The sequence below is a fragment of the Carassius carassius genome, chromosome 30 (genome assembly GCF_963082965.1).
Source record: "Carassius carassius chromosome 30, fCarCar2.1, whole genome shotgun sequence".
Lineage (NCBI taxonomy): Eukaryota > Metazoa > Chordata > Actinopteri > Cypriniformes > Cyprinidae > Carassius > Carassius carassius.
The window spans coordinates 7,147,107-7,171,846 of record NC_081784.1 but is presented as its reverse complement, the minus strand read 5'-3'; the positions used below and the strand labels follow the sequence as shown (position 1 = coordinate 7,171,846).

Sequence of the window (24,740 nt, the reverse complement as noted above, 5' to 3'; positions counted from 1 at the left end):
GATTATTAAGTAATGCAATAGTTTTCAGTTTCAGTATACTAGGATTCTACAATATGATAAATACCCAGCTAACAAAAATATGTTCTAAGAACGTTTCTATAAAGTTATATAGACACGTAAAAAAAAAAAGTTAAATGAACGTCCATCTGAAATGTTCCAGAAAACACATTTCACAAATAATGTATAAGTAATGATTTTGTGCTAACATTGAGAACATTATTAAATATTAGATGACTTTAAAATGTATTAACGTTACTGGATGAACATTTGTTCCTAACTTTGTCCGAACATAAGCAAAAGGTCTGAGTATATTCCTTGTTAGCAGAGAAAAATATTCAACAAAATCAAAGTTGGAGTTTCTTGGATTTTAGTCTATTAACTTTGAGGCCATCTATAGATAATAATAATAATAAATGTATATATATATATATATATATATATATACACCCCCCACACACACACAGCATATTATCCTTCAACAGATATACAAATTTACACCTTTAAAGATCTCTGTAAAAATGAACACAATTCACTTTTTAATTAACAGCCTTTCTCTTCTGGAACTAGCCATTACTCCAGTCTTCAGTGATACTTAAGAAATTATTCTAATATGCTGATTTGGTGCTTAAGAAACATTTCTTATTATTTTCAAAGGTTACAATTTATTTTAAGGTGTCCTTGTTACAGTTTAATTATACATTTAAGTACATATAAATTAACTGTACTTACTATTTGGTTAGGATTAGGGTTTGTCTTAGGGTTACTTGCATGTAATTTTGCATACTTAATTGTTATTATAATAGTAAGTACATGTGTAACACTATTTATTTATTTATGCTGATGCAGAATGTCATTCAAACAGATGAAATCTGGTGCGACGTTACTATATCTACATTAGCCCAACTTAACTTACAAATGATCTGCCACCTATATTGAAAGATGGATTAAGGGTAATTTGAAATTGGATCATGACTCACTGAACCTAACAGAATCATGACGAGCCTAAAGATTCCCAACCCAAAACATGCTTTTAAGACAGAAAAGTAAACATAAAACTCAAATAATGTGTAACTATTGTCACGTTTGGTGATACAAGAAACACGGAGAGATCCAATTGCAGGTATGCTGTTTATTGAAGGGCAAATACAAAAGGGTAAACAGTCCAGGCAGGGTCAAAACCAGAATATCCAATAAACCAGAAAACAGACAAGAACACACGGCAAGATCAAGACTACGGATTAACTTCAACATAAGACATTAAACAAGGACTCCGTAACACAGACTCAGACAGACCGGGTATAAATACACAAAAGGATAATGGGGAAACAGGAGACAGGTGGGGAACAATCAATTAACTAAACAAGGAGGAAGGTGACCAAATAAGGAGACAGGAAGTGATAATATGATAAACACCGTGGGAACTGAGGACACCTAGTGGAAACCCAGGGAACACAACCCAGACACTGTGACAACAGTCAACCAGTGGTTACAGGCAACACAAAAAACGCTGCCTGTAATTTAACAAAAAGTACATTCACACATCACTGGCGTCCCTGCAATCAGGCTTTTGATTACCGCTATTTAAAACTCAAGTGAGAATCTTCATAGCATCTGCATATCATTGACAATATTTACAAACTCCATGCCCTGGCAAAGGCACTAAATTTAGTAGAAAATTGCTTGTATGCCAAATATTGCAAACTTGAGAGATGCTTGTGAAAGAATGCTGATTGATGAGCGTGACAGCTACATGTACAGTGAGGAACTCTTTGGGTCACATGTCTACAACCCAGTGTGTCAACAAGAATGAAAAAGTCCTTTATCGAGACACAAACAATTACAGTCATTTTCATCTGCAGATTGTTTAAACAGAAACACTGAAAACACTAACTGCAGAAAGAATCTTTAAAATCATACCTCATACAGGTTCCTCCATTACGGCAGGGTTGGTGCTGGCAGACTGCACCGTGACAATTCTGAATATTTTGGCCTCTGATTGCTTCCCCTACCACATACAGCTCTTTGGAGCCCATCTGCAGTTCATGTATGCAGCCGATGAAGCCAGAGACATTCCCAATGTTGTGGTGCAGCTCTGAGAGGGATGGAACTCCACCAAGGAATGTGGGGCCAAACACCACCTGAGCATTGGGAAGATGAAAAGTTACATATGCTAACAATAATGATGCTTTATCTTGTTAAAGAGATTTATGTTAAATTGGCCTGCACTTTAAAGTACAACAATGTACAATAAAATACAAAATCTGGGGTTAGTAAGATGTGTGTGTTTTTTTAAGTGTCTTTTGCTCACTATTCACACTGCAAGCTATACATTGTTTTTAGAGTTTGGTCAGTTATAAACTTAGATAAACTTAGATAAAAGAATGTTTCGAAGTCTTGAAAGTTATAACACAGGGATTCGCATGAGGGAAAACTGCTCCTATCATGCGGTTTAAGTCATACTCCAATATAGAACTGGCAGTTCATATTGTTTTTATTATTATTTATTTTAATAGTAGCCTACATACTTTTACCATAGACGCTTACCCAGATATGTTGCATTAACCAAGTTATAGTTCAGTGTATGTCCATAATATTCATGTCCATTTCTTATAAGCTTATTAGCTTGCAGTGTGAAACTGACATAAGGCTGTATTTATTTAACAAAATGTACAGTAAAACAGTAATATTGTAAAATATATTATACAATTTAAATAACTTGTCTATTTGAATATATATATTTGATATATACTTGTCTATTTAATATATATATATATATATATATATATATATATATATATATATATATATATATATATATATATACAGTACAGACCAAAAGTTTGGACACACCTTCTCTTTCAAAGAGTTTTCTTTATTTTCATGACTATGAAAATTGTAGAGTCACACTGAAGGCATCAAGGGCTATTTGACCAAGAAGGAGAGTGATGGGGTGCTGCGCCAGATGACCTGGCCTCCACAGTCACCGGACCTGAACCCAATCGAGATGGTTTAGGGGTGAGCTGGACTGCAGACTGAAGGCAAAAGGGCCAACAAGTGCTAAGCATCTCTCGGGGAACTCCTTCAAGACTGTTGGAAGACCATTTCAGGTGACTACCTCTTGAAGCTCATCAAGAGAATGCCAAGAGTGTGCAAAGCAGTAATCAAAGCAAAAGGTGGCTACTTTGAAGAACCTAGAATATGACATATTTTCAGTTGTAGCACACTTTTTTGTTATGTATAATTCCATATATAATTCCACATGTGTTAATTCATAGTTTTGATGCCTTCAGTGTGAATCAAGTGTCAATTTTTATAGTCATGAAAATAAAGAAAACTCTTTGAATGAGAAGGTGTGTCCAAACTTTTGGTCTGTACTATATATATATATACATATATATATAAACATATATATATATATATATATATATATATATATATATATATATATATATATATATATATATATATATATATATATATATATATATATATATATATAAACAAACAAATACTGACCTAAACTTTTGATTGGCAGTGTGTGCTTTGGGATAGTAAGCTGTTAGAATTTGGCAAAAAGCTATATTGTGGGTTAGAATACACTATTCTTTCCTACACAAAGTTTCCTACGTTGTGTTATAACTGTTCTGAAGTCAATGGGTCTTAAACGCTGGAAATTATTAGCAATCATTGTTCATTTAGGTCAAAAGCTAATTATTCTTTTGGAAAAAAATACAGTTTATTGGTTTTGGTCAAGACAGGATTAGACATCTTTCTAATTTACAATAACATAGTGAGTCCGTCTGAGATATTTTTTGACTTTGTATTCATATATTCTTGCTTAATTATGTTGGCTGGACAACAAACTTTGTACAAACTTTTAAAAGAAAAAGGGGGGAGGGGGGGTCTGAAAACCAGTCAGTATCTGGTGTGACAATCATTTGCCTCACGCAGTGCAACACATCTCCTTCACATAGAGTTGATCAGGTTTTTGATTGTGGCCTGTGGAATGTTGGTCCCCTCCTCTTCAATGGGCGTGCGAAGTTGCTGGATATTGGCAGGAACTGGAACATGCTATTGTATACGCTGATCCCAAACATGCACAATGCATGACATGTCCGGTGAGTATGCTGGCCATGCAAGAACTGGGATGTTTTCAGCTTCCAGGAATTATGTACAGATCCTTGCAACATGGGGCTATGCATTATCATGCTGCAACATGAGGTGATGGTCGTGGATGAATGGCACAACAATGGGCCTCAGGATCTAATCACAGTATCTCTGTGCATTCAAAATGTCATCAATAAAATGCACCTGTGTTCGTTGTCCATAACATATGCCTGCCCATACCATAACCCCACAGTCACCATGGGCCACTCGATCCACAACGTTGACATCAGTAGACCGCTCACCCACACGACGCCATACACGCTGTCTGCCATCTGCCCTGTACAGTGAAAACCGGGATTTATCCGTGAAGAGAACAACTCTCCTAAGTGCCAGACCACATCGAATGTGAGCATTTGCCCACTCAAATCAGTTATGACGACGAACTGCTGTCAGGTCGAGACCCCGATGAGGATGACGAGCATGCAGATGAGCTTCCCTGAAACTGTTTCTGACAGTTTGTGCAGAAATTCTTTGGTTATGCAAACCGTTTTTGCAGCAGCTGTGGGGATCCTGGGCTTGTGTGGTTACACGTGGTCTGCGGTTGTGAGGCTGGTTGGATGTACTGCCAAATTATCTGAAAAGCCTTTGGAGACTTGGTGACTTGGAGCTTATGGTAGAGAAACTAACATTCAATTCATGGGCAACAGCTTTGGTGGACATTCCTGCAGTCAGCATGTCAATTGCATGCTCCCTCAAAACTTGCGACATCTGTGGCATTGTGCTGTGTGATAAAACTGCACATTTTAGAGTGGCTTTTTATTGTGTCCAGCCTAAGGCACACCTGTGCAATGATCATGCTGTCTAATCAGCATCTTGATATGCCACACCTCTGAGGTGGATGGATTATCTCGGCAAAGGAGAAGTGCTCACTAACACAGATTTAGACAGATTTGTGAACAATATTTGAGAGAAATAGGCCTTTTGTGTACATAGAAAAAAGATTAGATCTTTGAGTTCAGCTCATGAAAAATAGGGGGCAAAAACAAAAGTGTTGTTTATAATTTTGTTTAGTGTACATAACTGTATACAAACTACACAAGGCCTAAAGAATCATAAGAATTATAACTAACCTTGAAACCATTTTAAACTTTCAGACTGGGCTTCAAAGTTTGTTGACTTGGCCATTTGACAGATATTTAGATAAACAACATCTCCCATAAGGCTTCTAGTGATTTATTTTTATGCAGCTCCATAAATGGATTTGTGAGACCATTATATTCTGATTAAGTCTCTTATAGTCTGTTGAAAGTGTCTGATTATTGCAACACAGCACTCTCTGAGGTTCTCAGATATATATAAATATATATTTATAGTGCTGCTTGAAGGTTTATGAACCCTTTAGAATTTTCTATATTCCTGCATAAATATGACTCAAAATATCATCAGATTTCATAAAAGTCCTGAAAGACAAAGAGAACCCAATCAAACAAATGAGACAAAAATATGTACTTTGGTATTTATTTATTGAGAAAAATGATCCAGTGTTACAAATCTGTCAGTGGCAAAAGTATGTGAATCTTTGATAAATAATCTGCGATAAAGTTTCTCGTAACTGCTGATAACAATGGCTCGTAGGAATTTTAGCACATTCCTCAGTACAGGACCACTTCAATGCTGTGATGTTGGTGGGTTTCCTCCTTTAAACTGCTTGCTTCATGTCCTTCCAAAACATTTAAACTGGATTTCTTGACTTTAACTTGAACATTCCAAAACATTAACGGTGTTCTTCTTTAACCATTCTTTAGTAGAACGCCTTCTGTGCTTGGGGTTGTTGTCTTGCTGCATGACCCACTTTCTCTTAAGATTCAGTTAACAGATGTCCTGACATTTTCCTTTAGAATTTGCTGGTATAATTCAGATTTCATTGTTGAATCAATGATGGCAAGTCATCCTGTCCCAGATGCAGCAAAGCAGACTAAAACTATGATACTACCACCACCATGTTTCATAGACAGGATAAGTTTCTTATGCTGGAATGCAGTGTTCTTTTCTTCAAACATAATGCCCACAAAATCATCTGCCCACAAAACTTTCCACCAATATTTCTCTGCCTTGTCCACATGATATTTAGCAAACTGCAGACTGGCAGCACTGTCCTTTTTGGAGAGCAGAGGCTTCTTGCAACTCTGCAATGCACACCATGCTTGTTCAGTGTTCTCCTTATGGTGGACTCATGAACATTAGTCAAGGTAAAAAAGGCCTTTAGTCGCTTAGAAGTTACACTGGGGTCCTTTGCAACCCCGTAGACTATTACACACTTTTGGAGTGATCTTTGTTGGGTGACCACTCCTTGGGAGGGTAACAATGGTCTCGAATTTCCTGTCTGACTGTGGATTGGTGGAGTCCAAACTCTTTAGAGTTGGCTTTGTAACCTTTTCCAGCCTGATGAGCAACAGTAACTCTGTTTCTGAGGTGCTCAGAGATTTCTTTTGTTCGTGCCATGATTCACTTCCACAAACATGATCAGACTTTGATAGATCCTTGTTCTTAAAAAAAAGGGGCACACATTGACACCTGATAGTCATCCCAATGACTGAAAATATTACTGAACAGATGGACTCTAATTTCACTTTAAAATTAACTGCTAATCCCAAAGATTCAAAGAAATGTAATATTGGATAATTCTCCTGAATAAATAAATGACAAATAATATTTTTTGTCTCATTTGTTTGAATTGCGTTCTCTTTGTCTACTTTCAGGACTTGTGCAAAAATCTGATTATGTTTTGGGTCATATTTACGCAGAAATATAGAAAATTCTAAAGAATTCACAAACTTTCAAGCAGCACTGTATGAGTATATATATATATATATATATATATATATATATATATATATATATATATATATATATATATATATATATATATATATATATATATATATATGTATGTGTGTGTGTGTGTGTGTATTTTTGAAATTCTATAATTTTCTTTTAATATAGAATTATAGAATGTTTCAAGTAAATCAGACAATTCATAGATGAATTATAGATTGTCAGAGTCATTCAAATGATCGATTATGCAGAAGCAGGTTTACCTCTGACACAGGCTGATCCATGTATTTCTGCTGCCGATTAGTAGTTCCATTAGCAACAGCTATTTCAATGATACAGAGCCGGTCATTGTCACGAGATGGCAATGCATATCTGAGAGAGAGAGAGAGAGAGAGAGAGAGAGAGAGAGAGAGAGAAAATACAGATCAAGAATGAGAGAGTAAGACAGAGACACAGTGGAGGGAGGAAGGAAAATCTCATTAGATCATGCAGCATTCACAATAAATCCATAAATAAATCCATAAATCCAAGCATGAAAACAACACAAATTGATGAAGGACTACTACTACTACTAGGACACTCCACGGAAGAAAAATCACCTCAAACTCCAGTAAAAATATTTATATTCCGAGCAATATTTATATATTGTGTTCAGTCTCCATCCTTTGCTATTCTGCTACTCCAGCAATATGTTTTCTCAATCATCTCAAACTGTTAAATGACAACTCCTCCTTGCATTTATCCATTTCACGAACCTAATGCAACAGTAAAAGCTGATGAAGGTTTCAACAATCTCCTCCACAAAGCTTTTAGCTGTGGCTTCGCCTATATCCTGACATGATCCAACTGTTATTCTGCAAAAAAACATCATCTTCACAGAAAAATACATACAAACATTTAATTGGCATCCATATGCAAAAGTCGTGGATTTCCTCACTGTCCAATCAGCTCTTTTTTTAGGTACTTGAAAAAACTCAAGACTTGCTTATTCGAGCACCAGCTTTTGATTCCAGCCCACGTTGGGTTCAGGGCTAGGAGGGGAGAAAAATCCCCTCTCCTTTAATGACCAGATGCGAGCAATCAGGGTGATTGCCCTCATGCTAATTTGAAACAGCCTTCAGGACACCTCCCTGAAGGCAATCAAAGCCCTACAACTTCAGGTAGCACTAATTACAACACTAGGGAAGTAATGAGAGTCGCTATGCATACAGATTGACAAATTAATGCCTGATTGGGACCACAAGAAAAATATTCAACTTGACTGACAGCCCGCCGTTGAATCAGTATTGCTGATGAATTCTGAACATAAGGACATGAGCTGATTCGATTGTTCGCGGAGGCTCCTGCAATGACTTTAATATTCTGATATTAGTCCAAGTAGCGTTATGTTATGAGGTGCTAATTATTTTAATCATGGCAGAATAATCACTTCAGTTGCATTGGACAGCTGTTTGCATTTATAGAGACTTCTCATCAGGTTTAATGTGTCCAATATGATATGATGATTTCAACTTTTTGCAGTAAATGCAGGAGCTTTTCTGGACTGTTTTAACACAAAAGATATATATATATATATATATATATATATATATATATATATATATATATATATATATATATATAGTGTTCCTGTAGCTCAATTGGTAGAGCCCTGCATTATCAAGCGCAAGGTTGGGGGTCGATTCCCCGGTATGTATTCCCATGATATGTAAAAATTGATAGCCTGAATGCACTGTAAGTCGCTTTGGATAAAAGTGTCTGCTAAATGCATAAATTTAATTTTCATTTTTAATTTATATATTTATATATATATATATATATATATATATATATATATATATATATATAAAATACTGTTAACTATAGTTAACTAAAATGGAAACTAAAACCAAGGGCCCTATTTTAACGATCTAAACGCAAAGTGTAAAGCGCACGGTGGAGGTGCACTCATGTCCAAATCCACTTTTGCTGTTTTAACGACGGAAAAATGGTCCGTGCGCTGGAGTGCAATTTTGGAATGGGTTGACCCTATTCTCTTAATGAGTAATGGGCGGAACGTCCAATACACCAACCAGAGTGTCATCTCCCATTCCCTTTAAGAGCGAGATGTGCTCGTGCCATGGCGGATCGCTATTTTCATGGCGGAATTTGTTGGAGGAAAAGCTGAACCCTTCTCAAGCGAAGAAACCGATATGCTCGTGTGCGAAGTTACAGTGTGCGAGCAGATCATCTACGAGACAAGCAGGATTCCACCAAAGCTCCGCGTGATTAATCGATTAATATATATGTGTGTGTATTGGCACGATTGTTCAATTAATTTTCCAATTTCATTCATCATTATAAGTATTAATAGGCTGAATTGCAAATAGGTAGCCTAATTCTAATACATGCAATGACTATCCATCATTACATGTTTATATTTATGTAGCCTACACATTAATATTCTTTTAGACTATAATCCCTTTGTTTTTAATATTTGGCATGTTTGTGTGATGCGCATCCCTGTGTGTAATAAGCAAAGTTAACGTGCACTGCGGACCCGCCCAGAGGCGCATTTTCTACCAACGCGCTCTTTAAATAACAAAAAATATTGCGCCATTGACTTTATACTTTAGACCAGGTTTGAGTTGGTCTATGGCGCAGTCTATTTTCAGCTCCTTAAAATAGCAATGCGCCAGCAATGCGCCTGAACACACCTCTTTTTTAGACCAGCACGCCAATGGACACACAAATGGGCGCAAATGCATTTGCTAATTAAATGACGTGGCGCTGGATGGGAAAATGTGAACCGCGCCGGACTGAAACTAGCAAACACACTTGCGCTGCACCTTGTGTCGCAAGTCTTTACTTAAAACAAACTGAATTTTTTTTAATTTTTTAAAATAATAATTCCAGTTGGCAAATTTTCATTTAGTTTACCATGGTGTATAAAAAATGTAAAAAAATAAAATAAAAGCTATATTGATATCTAAAAAAAAAAATACAAAAAATGTAAAAGAAAAAAAATACTAAAAATAACTACAATTAAAATGAAAACAAAATATACAAATAAAAACTTATTCAAAATATTAATTAAAACTGCATTTATATTTCAACACTACTAAAATAACACCGTTTTAACAAATGAATGGCATGCTATTTTCAAGCAGTATTGTGGGCAATTGTGTTTAAAACGAAACTCCTTCCCAGCTCATGTAACTGTTTTCTTCTCCAGACACATTTAAATGCCACCCACTGAGATCTACAGGGGTTTGTCCCTTCAGATCATTAAATCAAATGAATCACAGGCAAAAAGAGAGAGTAAAAAAAAAAAAAAAAAAAAAAAAAGATTCTACAAACACATTAAAATTATGCTGGACAGTACAAACCTGATGTTAAAAAGGATTTAAATGTCACTTTATAAAGTGTGGCAGATGACACAATCTTAAATGGCTAAATGCTACCAAATGGTAAAGACGGCTAATATTTCTCAAGGCGCATATTAAAACGTTCCAAAGGAAAAAATCTAGTGCAGTGCTCCAGTGTCTGTGCTGTGTCTGAGAATGACTGTGATGATCTAACTGGGTGCTGGTGTCATTCTTTCTGATGAGCTCTTGTGGACACATGGATACAGTCCGGAGGGAACAGAATCAGCACACTGGTTATTTACAGAGAGAGAAAGGGCATGTGGGAGTCTCAGTCAGATCTCATATTCGGTTTACTTTAATGGAAACTTTTATTTCTTAAAAAGCACAAAGCTTATACACAAAGCAAACTGTATATACAATTCAAAAGTTTGAGGTCAGTAAGATTTAAAAAATATTTGTGAAAGAAGAGTTTTACGCTCACCAAGGCTGCATTTATTTGATCAAAAACCCAGTAAAAACATCAATATTGTGAAACAGTTTTGAAATTTCAAATAACACTTTTCTCTTTAAATATATTTTAAAATGTAATTTATTTCTGTGATGACAAAGCTGAATTTTAATCTTCAATCTCACATGAATCTCACACGTGTCACATGATCCTTCAGAAATCAATCTCAAATACTGAAACATTTTTTAATTATCATCATTGTAGGAAACTGCTGTGCTGCTTAATATTTTATATATTTATTAGTGCTGTGCAACGATTAAATTTTTTTATCACGATTAATCGCATAAGTTAAGCACAAAACTAATAATGCATTCAAAAGTAGTGTATTGTGCCCTTTTTTTTATTTAAAAGTGCTGCTATATGAAAAGTGTAATAACATTTGGTTTGCAAACACTTTAAACAAATAAGGTGCTTTTTACAGCAGTATTCCTTTTACATAATAGCAGTTAAAATATTTATTGTAAATCTTAACTTATAATATTAATGTATTTAAATTAAATATAAAACAGTATTTGCCACTGCCAAGACATTAACGTTTTTTATAGAAAATATTTTATAGTTTGTTACAGAAAAACAAGTTATGCTCAGAATCCAGAGCCTGGATCAAAACATTATAACAGACACCTTCCTATTAGAGACCTGCACAATCGCGGGACCCATCGCAGACACTATATTTGTCTGTATGTGTATTGAGACTTTCATAATAATAAAAATAAATGCGATAATAATGTGTTAACTTGCTCAGCCCTAATATTTATATATTATTTTTATATTATATATTATACTATATACTGTACATATCATTGGTTCAATACAATGAATTTAACCCCTCAGCGATTAGAAATAACACATTGCAAATCAATTGTTTTAATATGTTCCATCCATTTACACAAAAAACACATTATATTTAATGGGCTCTTTTTAAAAACCATGAATACATTTATTAGAACTGGACAGAAATGACATGAGAAAACTGTAAATCCTGATCGTATTCATTTTAATTTATATAAAATGTGACCAGGGAGGTCAAAACTGAGAGGAAGCACCGTATTTCTAAGTTTACAGCATAATTCAAAGTGTGTCTCCTGACACCAGCCACGTGTCAGGCATAGAAATATGCCTTATCATAATTCTGCAACGCCTCAAAACACCATTTTCTTCTTGTTCATTATTTAGTTATTCTGTTAAATGACAATCAAATCAAAATGGACTTTTGGAGTTGATTGCAAAGATCGAATGTCTTAAGAAAATGTGAATTAACTTGCCACCACAATGCTAGGCTGTTATTCACGGTTGCCATGGTGTTGTCACACAGTTGCTAAGGTGCTTTTAGTCATTGCCATTTGTTTCCTATGCTGTTATGGGTTGCTAGGCATTCCACCACCCATATTTACTGCAAAAAAATTATTTTAAAAAGATGTAGTTCCTTTATATCATAGATTTATATTTTATTGGTAAAATATGTCATTGCTCAAAGGGTTTGTGGAGGTGATTCTGTGCAAATGTGCTCAGACCTGATGCAACATCGTGACATCGTGACATCTCTCTCTCTCTCTCTCTCTCTCTCTCTCACACACACACACATATATATCACTCGACAACTATGAAATCTAAAAGCTGAATATAATTGCAGTTCATGCCACAGTTCACTAGAATGGATGCTGGGAGACTCAGAGGATCGCGGGGCCACTATTGGAAAACATGTAGAAAGCACTGGCAACAGATGGCAGTAAAACATCATGAAGCTGCAGTTCTGCAGTACAAATGCACACACACTGCTGCTTCTTTATTGGTGGACGTGAAAACAAAGGCAGAAATTAGAAAGACTTTTACTTCATGCCACATTGCAAGTCCAACAGGAACAGCAATAATAACTAGTGGCGATATGACGGGTGATAATCGCACACAGAAAAACCATCAACACAATTCCCTGTTGGCCCACGGATAATGTACAGGAAAAATATGTTCATGCTAATTAAGGGCTGTTAAATATATCTACAATTCTTGAATTCATTCATGTATTCACTTCAACCTGCTCTTCATCTGAATGAGAGCCTTTAAGAGCCACAATTGCAGCCACTCATTGATCATTTTTATCACATTGTCCACAACATGTCAATAGCTCAAAAGGATTGTGTCATCATAAACAACCTAAGATGAATACAGAACTGAAGAGCTTTGTTCCCACATGCATGTTTTCTGAGAGGCGCGCTAACGTGTCAAAAGCCGTTGGCAGATAACGGCGCTTCCCTTGATCACCCCCACCGAGGGAGCCGATAAAAACAGGCACAGCCCTTCAGACTCGCTCAACCAGCTGCACTGACTATCTTGCATTAAAGCGTCAAGCCAATTTTTGCATAACAAGCTCACTCGAATGGCTTCAGTTATTTTGGGCAGCCTGTGTTCTTAGTCATGTCTCCAGCTGATCTTCCAGACCCAAATTACAGGCACACCCTACGGCTTTGAGACGCAGCTCCAGATGAGGTATTTTGAGAGTGGTCTGACTACTTGCCTGATTAAAAATAACAATGCTTACAGCCTGCCAAACACAAATATTACTTTAAGCTGGTATAAAAATACTGGTATGGAAAGCTAGTATATTTTACAAGCATGCATGAAAAAAACAAATCAAATTGAGGAGTAGCTGTATTGGGAATATGGCGATTACAGTTAGGCTCTCTTAAAGACTCTGCAATTATAAATCGGCAATGGTTCCAATCCCCAGTAGTGGCCTTCAAAATGGACCGCAAATGGTTATTTGGTGCATGAGATGTGACTGTGGCCAATATCATGACATATGCTAAGATGAAGTTAAGGACACATGTAAATTGCATGTATTTTCATATTAAAGCTAACGCTATAAAAAATAGATTTAGGTAAATATGCTGTATATAATTACACACAGACACACACACACGCACACACAAACACACATGTTTGTTTTTGTGAAAAGTGGGGACATTCCATAGGCGTCATTTTTTATACTGTAGAAACTGTATATTCTATCGCCCTACACCAACCATACACCTAACCCTAACCCTCACAGGAAACTTTGTGCATTTTTACTTTCTCAAAAAAACTCATTCTGTATGATTTGTAAGCGTTTTGAAAAATGGAGCCATGGGTTATGTCCTCATAAGTCACCCTCTCCTTGTAATACCTGTGTCATACCCATGACATTATACAGAGTTGTGTCCTGATATGTCACAAAAACAAGAGCACACACACACACACACACACATTTTTAATATATGATAAAAAAGAGAAAATAATACTTTTATTCAGCAAGGATACATAAAATATTTATTTGAATGGAAAGTGACAGTATAATGGTTTCCACAAAAATATTAAGCAGCTCTGTTTCTATTTCTCTGTTACTGTTTCTACATTGATTATAATAATGACATTTTTTTTTAGAATGATTCTGGAAGGATCACGTGGCACTTAGACTGAAGTAATGTCTGCTGAAAATTCATCTTTGCATCACAGGAATAAATAACATTTTTAAATATAATTAAATAAAGTGTTATTTTTTCACAATATTCGTAAAAAAAAAACAGTCAAACAGACACACACGGATGGATGGATGGATAGTCTTACATGTAATAATATAAGCAATGTAAAAACCAAATTCAACTAGTCGAGGACAGAATATACAGCACCAAAATGGGGTCTCAGCAGTTAAATAAATAGGAAAGAAGCAAAATTATCTGCAGATCTAATGCATTGATCCACAAAGCAACCACATTAAGAATAACCCCCCCCCCCCCCCCCCTTTTTATTTAAACAAACACAGCAGTAGTTCCCCAGGAATAAATGGCATACATTTAAATGATAATAGGTGCTAGGGAATGGAAAATGTACGGACGCAATGCTGTGTAATGCAGCGTGTCATGCTTGTTGACCTTTGGCTTTGTGTGAACAGAAATGACACACACAGCAATCTTGGGTTAAAGCAAATCACAGCAGAAGCATCTGACAATATACACAGACATACACAGACATACAAACACTCTCAATAGACTTAGAAGGTAAACAATAAGCCACCACCGCAAGCCTTTAACATAATTTAAACTGTCTGCTTCCCACACCAGTTTAAGCGAACTCAGCACTGAAAAGCCTCCAGCAAAACATATGCAAGATCAACAGACCATATTACAGGGGTAACCTTACATGCAGTGTCGACCACGAACAGTATTCATTTTTAAAAAAGCCAACAGCAATGTATACTTCTTACTCTCCATCCATAACAAGCCAAAAAAGAAAAAAGAGAAAGACAGAAACGAGAAGAAGAGGGCCAGACTGCTTAGAAACATCACAGTCAAACTTCATTCACCAAGTATGAATTAATAAGATCAACATGAATAAAAGATTGTTCTTCAAGTGAAATGAATATATGAAACATTCACAACAGAACATTATTCCCAGAAATGGGAGAGAGGGAGAATGAGGTGCAAATTTAAGACTTCTTTAAAACTCCGAGGTACGCTTTGATGTCTGAAATCTAGATCAGCAGTTTAAGAAGACTGATCAAAAAGTTTGGTCTAAAGTATTCCTTCTATCATTTCTTGAAACGATGCAGCGGTGGAATGTTGCACAGTCGACCCATCCACTTGTCACTTGATATGAATTTATAGGAGCTGAATAAGATCAGGTAAGATAGAAATGTATTGATCCCTGAGGGGAAATTTGTTTGTCACAGTAGCACACTGTCACACAGAACAGAACTGTGCGTCATGGGCCAGTAGACACAAAAGGGCAAGAGAGAAAAGAACAAAATGAACACAATAATAGAGTGAATCACTTGCAATACTTAAAATAAAAACATGCACACATAATAAACACCATACAGGATGCATTCAGCACACGAGTGGCTAACAACATTTTTGATCGATAGCTTCAAGTTAGAATTGAGTTATAATTATACCGTTGACTTATTAACAACTGGACTGTTTTTTTTAACCCTTTTTATTCTAGACTGTTAAATTGCTGGTCAAATCCATGCATGCAGTATGTACTCTCAGTGCTCTTACTATTTAGCATTATGTAGTATGTACTGTATACAGTGCACTGTACACTAGAGCTCATGCATGAATGTAATATCATATGAACTACTGCATTTGACAAAGTGCAGGATAGAGCAGAACTCACTGCGTGGGATACTGTATCTAACAAAGTAATGCACTCACTTCTGCTTGCACTGCGATGAATGAACCAGAAGTATATCCAAGTGCAACTTCAACTGGCTTCTTTTTTAACTGTACTGGTTGAGTTTCATTTAATTTTTTTTTTTTTTTTTTTAACTTTTTGACATTTCAGTTTACCTTCTCTAAACTCAGTCTGACTGTTGATATAAAAATAATTTTTAAATATACATATATATTTACTTTGCTTACTAATTAGCCATAGGTAGAAAAAAATTTTCTCAAAATTTCTCTTGACGTGAACTTTTGAATTTAAAAGAGTATTCTGGCAAATTATATTTTTCTTCCATCATGGTTCATAAAGACAATTAATTTATTAAATATTGTGACAGATATAAATTTAACAAACATTTCTACAGGTGTAATTTTCAATATGGATTAATAGTAGTGTTATTTTAGTATCATTAGGTTTTATTAATATTTTGAATTTGTTTTTATTTTTCTATTTTAATTTTAGTTAAAGTTTTAGTAATTTTGTTGTTTTTGTCATTATCTTTTTTAAATGTCTATTTTTTATATTTTCGATTTCATTATATATATATATATATATATATATATATATATATATAAAATTTTAGTTCACCAAGTTAAACTAAATAAAACTGAATCTAAATAAAACTAGTTTAAGTTTTGAAATAGTTTTAATTTTATTTCAGTTAACATTTATTTTTATTTAAAATAACCAAATATTTACAATAAGTATTTATTATTAGTTTAGAATAGTTTTGTAAGTTTTAGTTTTTGCACACTGAATATATTTTCATTGCGAATGGTACTTTGCACCTTTTTTAATTTGTCCTAAAACATGATCCTAAATGAATACATAATCCATAAGTAAAGGTTCAATGTGACATGTTTCAGTTAACTGAGACAACTGACAAGGTTTTCAATCATTCTTCAACTGCTCAACAGCTGCTATAATTCAGTTGGCCTCATCTATAATCTCATCTATCCTCTTCTATGGCCTCATCATCTCAAGTGTTGAAGGACTTTCACCAAATAGACGTTGACACAGACTTGAGCATCTCAATCTCCCCATACTGCTCTCAGGTATATCATCACGGGCCAATGATTCACATTACTTTCTCCAGTGCCTGATTTTTCAAGTGACCCATTACACGGTGGCAATGGAAAATCTGAGATGATGGGAATCCCCACACAGAGTTAGATAATCAACAGCATCATTCAACATCAAGTCACACAAGAAACACACAAACGCACACATATGTGGACACCTCACAGTATGTGGTCACCTGAACACTACAGCTGCATCATTTTTAAATATATGGAGCCCTCCTTTTGCAGCTATAACAGCTTCCACTCTTCTGGAAAGGCTTTACACTTGATGTTGGAACATGGCTGCAGGGATTTGCTCCCATTCAGACACAAGAGGTCAGGCAGTCAGCATTCCAATTCAACCCAATAGTGGTTCAGGTCTGGGCTTTATGCAGGGCAGTCAGGTTTTTCACACCAGGCTAAGTAAATCATTTCTTTATCTACCTTGGGAGACTGTGAAGCTGAAAACAAAAAAAAGGTATGACCCAAGTTTCATACTGAGATTCATGGCTATATGCTTGATATTTTTTTTTTCCACACAGGCATATCTAGAATAGCCAAACCCTTTAATTAAAACAGGATGTCTAAGTACTTCTGGCCATGAATGAACATGTGCAGCCCCCAAAATCACACCACACACATAAAACCGTCAACACATTTATGTTAATTAAAAATAAATAATTAAATAACTTGCCTCTCAGATGCTCTCTTCTAATGAAAGGTACCGCACTCTTTCTAGCTGCATTAAAATTCTGCTTAAGTGCCACTTGGCTGACCTTGATCCAGTACCACGCAACGCCTGATCTCATTAGATCTTCACGGCTCCAGCAGACATGGAGAGATGACCTCCAATTCAAGATGCAGAATTATTGATATCAACAAAGCCAGGTTTATTCTCACCGTCTGACAAGAGGAGGAGATTAGACCCTCATGTCAGTGCACAGGGTCAGGGAAAAGGTGCACACTGTAAAAAACGGTGCTTAATCTGTGGATAATTCACTCCTGATTCAGATGAATTTTTCACTGGAGAAAGCATAGTGATCAGAAGCAAAGAAATTATGAGTGGGTCCAACAAAGTGTACGTGTAACTGTTATTCATTGCTGCAACAAAGTGTACGTGTAACTGTTATTCATTGCTGCAACAAAGACTACTTGATGCATTTGAAAGCAACAGGTGAACAAATGATGAACATTCACTTAAATACCCGCTTGTTTAGTGACAATATGTAAGCACACAGCCAGACCCACCTGAGCAGCAGATATGCTAAGATGCTTTGTTTACATTGCTGTGTTGCTGGTCTGGAGTGCAGCAGGAGCGAGCACTGAAAACAAAATGGAATGGAATTGAGGAAGCAGCAGCACAGAAGTCAAGGCTGTAGCTAAAATACGGAATGGAGTTGACTTTATTAGGGCATTCCTCAGGTGGAATGGATTTGACTGATGGCATTCTAAAATGCAAACAGAAATACATGCTCAGTTACAGAAAAGTTCCAATGGTTCTGATATGGGAGAAAGCAATATTATGTAGAGAGCCAATATTTTAGCTGGAAGCAATGGTTTAAAGTTAAATAGATCTTGATGGATTTGTTTATTACAAAAATGCAGTTTACTTAGATTAGTTATTGAGTTATTGAGATGTTTTCTTCATCTTTTTGAACTCTCATTCTGACGGCACCCATTCACTGCAGAGGACCCACCGATGAGCAAGTGGTGTAATGCTAAATTTCCCCAAGTCTGCTGATGAAATAAATTCATCTTCATCTTGGATGGCATAAGGGTGAGAAAATCTACAGCAAATTAAAATTTTGGGCTTTCCACTTTATATAAAGGGGTAAATACAGCAAATTCCTATATAAGTTAGGTTTTTTTTTTGGTTACTTAATGGAATTTCATTTTACTTGCACAAGTAAAACTAAATCAGTGTGTTACCCCTGTCTGTGTCAGTTGGTCAGCAATTACTTTCAGCGACTGAGCATTTCTGCGTTTGTTAGGTCTTGGAACATTTGTAAAGTGATGTACAGTAATCAGTTGGCAGTTGGCATTGGTTTGTGTCAGTGAGTGCAGTGTAAATTGGCCTTAAAAACGACAACAGGTGAATAAAATGCACCCTCCAAGCTGCCTTCAGCATGAGTTGTTGGCACAGCAGGGTGAATATTTATTTGTAATAATGCCCTTAACTTGCTGTAATCTTAATGCTATTTAAATTACAATACTGCACTCATTTTAAAAGGTTTTAGCTGCTGGTGCACATTGGCCAATTCAAGACAGTTTTCTACTCACTGCTTCAGACACCATGCTGTGTCAATTATTGCTTTAATTTTTAACCAGAGATGGATTTATTTTTATCCTATTGAACTTGCTGTTTAAGGTGATTTGGTATAAATACACAGTTTTGATACTTAGACACTTTTTTATAACTGTTATTACATTTTGCCTCTAGAACTGACTTGTAAGAATAAAATCAAAGTTTGGTATAACATGACTGAGTAAATGATGACAGAGCTTTCTTTTTTTTTTTTTTGTGAACTATCCCTGTAATTGTAACTGATGCTCCAGCTCTAGGATATGTCAAATCAACGTAATACTTTAATTTCTCATTCTACCTCTTGAATCACATATTTCTTAAGGATTTCATGCAAAATTTTTACAGTATCTCACATCTTCATTCAAAGTCTTATTGGACATGGATGTACCAATGTCAAAAGAATGACTTATTCTGTGGAATATTGAGAACAAAGCAGACATTCAGAAAAGTGCAGATGGCACATCTGACAATATCTCCATTCCATCAGCCAGAATATCTACTCAGACAAGTGACAGAAGGAGAGAAACCTTCTCCAAGAACCTAAGAGATGAGACCACTGAGTCAAAGAAGACAGCAGGAATATCTAGAGACAACTGATGCAGGCTGTTGGATTGTTAAGTTAGAAGTACTTGGCATCTAAACACATCCTCTATGGGAGAAAAGCTGTTCAAGAAACCATCGAATATACAAGTGACATCAGAAAAACCTAATGGCAGAGGACTGCTATATGCATCCACAAAATAGCCTTACAGCTAAGATGTAAAAAAGATATGTGCAATAAAATGTTGCTTAAATGCTCTCTGAACACAATTACATCTGGAGAGATTTCTTTAAACTGCATGCTTTACATGCATACAGGGGTGAGCTAAAATGCAACTGAATAAATGCATAAATTAAACATAGGTTTATAAACATGCCACATGTATTATTATCATACTAATGGATATCTGTAATTCTTTTTGAACAAGTAATTAAATTCAGGTTAAGCCTAAGCAGGGCTGTAAATCAATTAAAAGTTAACTGATCATTGCATTCTATCTGTATTTAGTTTTAATAACTGTTGGCTTACTGTAGACTTTTGTCTCTGTATTTCAGCCTCTTGCGTCTTGCATTTTTAAGATGCACTTTCAAGTTCATGATTGTTTTTTTTAAACATAATTAAAAAACAAAACAATTAATTGCACAAACATGTTAAATTGAAAGGCCTAATTAAATATTTTCTGATTCACTTTCATCATTTAATGATGTAATAGCAATAGATATGCTAATAGTGAATAAATGCAATTCTATTAACAGCCTCTTGACATTCAAGCCTTTTGAATTCTTATGCAAATTACTTCATACATTCAGGCATGGTCATATCTAATAAATATATAATGGGAAACATAATAGTGCAATAGTTTGCGGCTTTTAGTACATCTCATATTTGAGTGGTTATATAGGTTCATTCCATTATATTAATTATGGAATTATGTACGAGCAGTGACTGGCTCCCTCAAGATAATGTTAATTAGCATTATTGTTATGTGTTGAAAAGAACAATGACAAATATGTAGTAGTAAATTTCGCTGTTGCTGTGTGATTATGGAAATTACAACAAAGAAAAACATTAAACCAAAGCCATAGCCATAGGTAAATGCAGCTTTGATGTGACTCCCACTTTTTAATTTTTTTTTTTTAGATGAAGGTCAAATGAAAAACTTTACCATGCCCTCATTATTTAGTTATGCAATTTAAAAAAATTAAATTATCAGATCAAATGACTCAATTATCAAATGAAAAAATAGAAGAAAAAAAATTCTAAATCACTGTAGGAAATTGTACATGAATGTGTGTGTTTATTAAATGTAAACGGTAAGAGTACTAAAGATGCTATTAGCTAATAGTATCATATCTTTACAAAGTGCAATGAAAAAATTCTCAATCAGTATTTTTGTCGTAAACCTCCCTAAAACAAGAAAAAAAAAAAAAAAAAAAAATTCCTGAAAACAAGAGTTAATATCTTTACAATTCGACTTCTCAAGCTAATTAATCTACTTTTCAGAGTGTTCACACATTTTAAACAGGACCAAATACTAAGAAAATAATCTTTTGCAGTGTAAAAAAATACTGTAAACGAAACAATTCTCACCTCACTATAATTGGCACCAAGGTATTGTTCTGGATATTTTGTGAAGCAGCTGCAGTCAAAACATGAATGCTGCTGCAGCCCAACTTGGCCACTGGTCTTCCATTCTGGAGAAACACATGGAGGAAACGGACTCCAAAATTCTGCTCCCGGGCTGAAAAAGATGAGAAATCTTTAACTCTGAGCTTATCATAATGAGATTTAGAGATGACCTGTTTTAATGTTGGACTTGAAACCCTGTTTCAGTTATACAGAATATCTCTATATATTATTACCTGACTCCTTCAAGCGCATTGATTCATTCAAGAACAAAACAAGTGCTTAAGAGTGAGTCAATGAATCACTCACTCAACTGATTTGTTAAAAATGCTGATTCATCTGTTGCTTGCAGACTTTGTTTAATAAAATGTTTGCTTGCACAAAACAACAACAACAAAAAAAACAACAACACAGAGAAACATGATAATTAGAAATGCACTAATTGCAATTTTCTTGGCCGATTCCGATTTTTTTTTGCCAATTCCGATTTTTTTTCCTAAGCGATGACGCAAACTTTCATAAAAAAAAAAAACAAGTTATAAAACAGTAATAAAATAAGAATAAATAAAAAAAAATTGCAAACAAAAGCACAAGTTTTTCAGCTTAAGTAAGTTTTTATTCAGGTTAGAAATACCACAGAAATGTAAATTTTTATCAAAGGTAATTTCTGTAGTCTTCATTGTAAAAATTAAATACAAATTAGTATTTAAGTCAGATTCCGTTCCTTGGCCAATCGATCGGTGCATCTCTAATGATAATGTGTCTAAAATGTAAGTTCATAAAGATTCCTTTATATTATGTTCCTTTATCTGACCATTCAGAATTATTTTTTTTTTATTTTTTTTTTTATGAATATTTCATTTAATTGTTTTCTCCCCAATTTTACATCAGCCAACAATAAGTGGTGAGAACAAATCATGAGAAATTTCAGGAAATTTAAGTATATTGTTTTAGATACATAAGCAGCTCATGGTTTACAGTGTATCTACAGCAGCACAAGGTATCCAAACTAAATAAATAACCCCTTATTTTATTCCCACTTGAGCTCCAGTAGTCACACAATAATACTGTGGAGCGTCCTGTTTACTGTGGCAACAACCCCAGTGATTGCAGATGCACTTGGCACTTACTGCATCAACTGCAGTTGTAGTTCTTCGTCTTTTTTATGTTAAGGGGATGGTGTGTAAGGAAATGACAAGTTACTCCTTTTTGTCCCAATGGCCCTGTTACCCTGTACTGGGTCTAACGATGCATGCATTCTCTTGTCAGTACCTGTCACCTGTTATATTCACAATCCCTCTTGTCAGCTGATGACTGAAGCCCAGCGGGAGTCTCACATTGTGCTCGTGGGAAGGTTTTGTTTGGAAGAGAGTGAACAGATGAGATGCAGGTGTAACTCTGAGCAGTTTTCTGCATTCTGATGCATGTCCTCTGATCAGCTTCCTTTGATCTCTAGAGTTCTACCTTTTCTTACATTCAGACAAGAGAGCTTCGACTGGGCTGCACACCTACACATCTGAGGGTTATGATCCAGCAGCGGAAAAACATTTGAACCCAAGAGGCTAATAACTTAATGATAGGCCAAATAAAATTTTATTAATTAAAGAAATCCTTGATTTGATTTTACATTATTATTCAGATACCAGTGGTGGTTTGTTCTTAGAGACACAGTGGGGTTCAAAAGACTTTGACCACACTGTAATAAAATGCCATTTAAATCAGGAAAGTTTTATGAAAAGTTTAGAAATGTTAAAAACAAATAAAAGTTAGGATGTAATTTGAAGATAATCATTATTTATTATTTCACTAGTCAAATAAGAAATTGTGACACTGAGTATGCATACTTGTAATGCAATGTAACACATAATTAACAATTTTGTATTCAAATTAGAAATTAGCAAAATACAAACATTTTTACTAGTTGTCTCAGACTATTGAACCCCACTGTAAGAACTGAAATTATTTGGATAAAACTGACATTGATCAAAAGTCCATTGCCACAGAAAAATAAATAAGTTACTAATCACATTCACGCCAGCTTGGGAGAGCATTCTATTTAAATCAGTCAGTTTCCCTCCTCGAAAATTGATGAATGTGTCACAAGCCGAACGAGAGAATGAACCCAAATGCTTGCTCCCTGTCTTTTTTACATGGCTAATCTATAAAAGGAATTTCACGAGGACGCTGACAGGTTGAGACATGAGATAAACACTGTCACATTGGCCATGTCAGGTGAGCTGCATATGCACAGCTAATCTGACAGGGTGGAAGTAAAATGAATTTTCTAACTTGACATCAAGAGCAATCTCATTCAAAGATGACAGTCCATCCAGCCCTTCTGCCTTTGGTGCCAACAATTTATAGACAGGACTCATTTCCTTATCAGGTTATTTAAATGTCAGGTGATTGCCAAAACCGCTATTACTGATGTAATATGGACTGCATTTTAGTAATCTGAAATAAGCTTAAAATTTTGAACAATGTTGACTGCAAATATGACAGTAAAACGATGATTGATAAAGCACTTCCCACTCAAACGCTGACAATATTTCAGACCTCTAGTGAGTCATCATGAGCACAATATTCAGACGAACACAATTATACCACAACAGATATAATTAGTAGAACCACAAGATGAGCCCCGCCCACAATTAGTGACATCAAATGCATTTGCAGAGGTGATAAAAACTATCGCTGATGACTCATTTTTTTCAATTTATAGAGAAAAAGCATTATGCAAACTCTTTTTTTTTAACCACAAATACTGATATTTTATTGCAATTCTATTAGAATTTTGTATTAAAATTTGAGAAATGCAAAATACAAATGTCTCAAACATGTGGATAAAAAGTTCATCCAGCCACAGAAAAATAAATGATCGTTAATGTAAAAAGAAGAGGAAATATTCCAGAGTATTATTCAAATAATAATTTATGAGTTTGAGCATGCAATCTTTTTTGTCAAATCCAATCTATTAAATATTATAGTACAGTCGTGGCCAAATGTTTTGAGAATTACATAAATATTAGTTTTAAAAAGGTTTGCTGCTAAACTGCTTTTAGATCTTTGTTTCAGTTGTTTCTGTGATGTACTGAAATATAATTACAAGCACTTCATACGTTTCAAAGGCTTTTATTGACAATTACATGACATTTATGCAAAGAGTCAGTATTTGCAGTGTTGGCCCTTCTTTTTCAGGACCTCTGCAATT

The 24,740-nt window shown here is 35.1% G+C and overlaps 1 protein-coding gene across 1 annotated transcript in view; it reads right to left on the bottom strand.

The window, feature by feature from the left end:
• The window catches only part of eys (eyes shut homolog), a 209,230-nt gene that overhangs the window by 16,147 nt on the left and 168,343 nt on the right, over positions 1 to 24,740 (bottom strand). The window contains exons 37-39 of the mRNA XM_059517129.1: positions 21,494 to 21,644; positions 7,206 to 7,314; positions 1,918 to 2,138 (exon numbers count right to left, since the gene is read on the bottom strand). Of these exons, the coding sequence (XP_059373112.1) occupies positions 1,918 to 2,138; positions 7,206 to 7,314; positions 21,494 to 21,644 (481 nt within the window). The remainder of the gene's footprint in view (positions 1 to 1,917; positions 2,139 to 7,205; positions 7,315 to 21,493; positions 21,645 to 24,740) is intronic.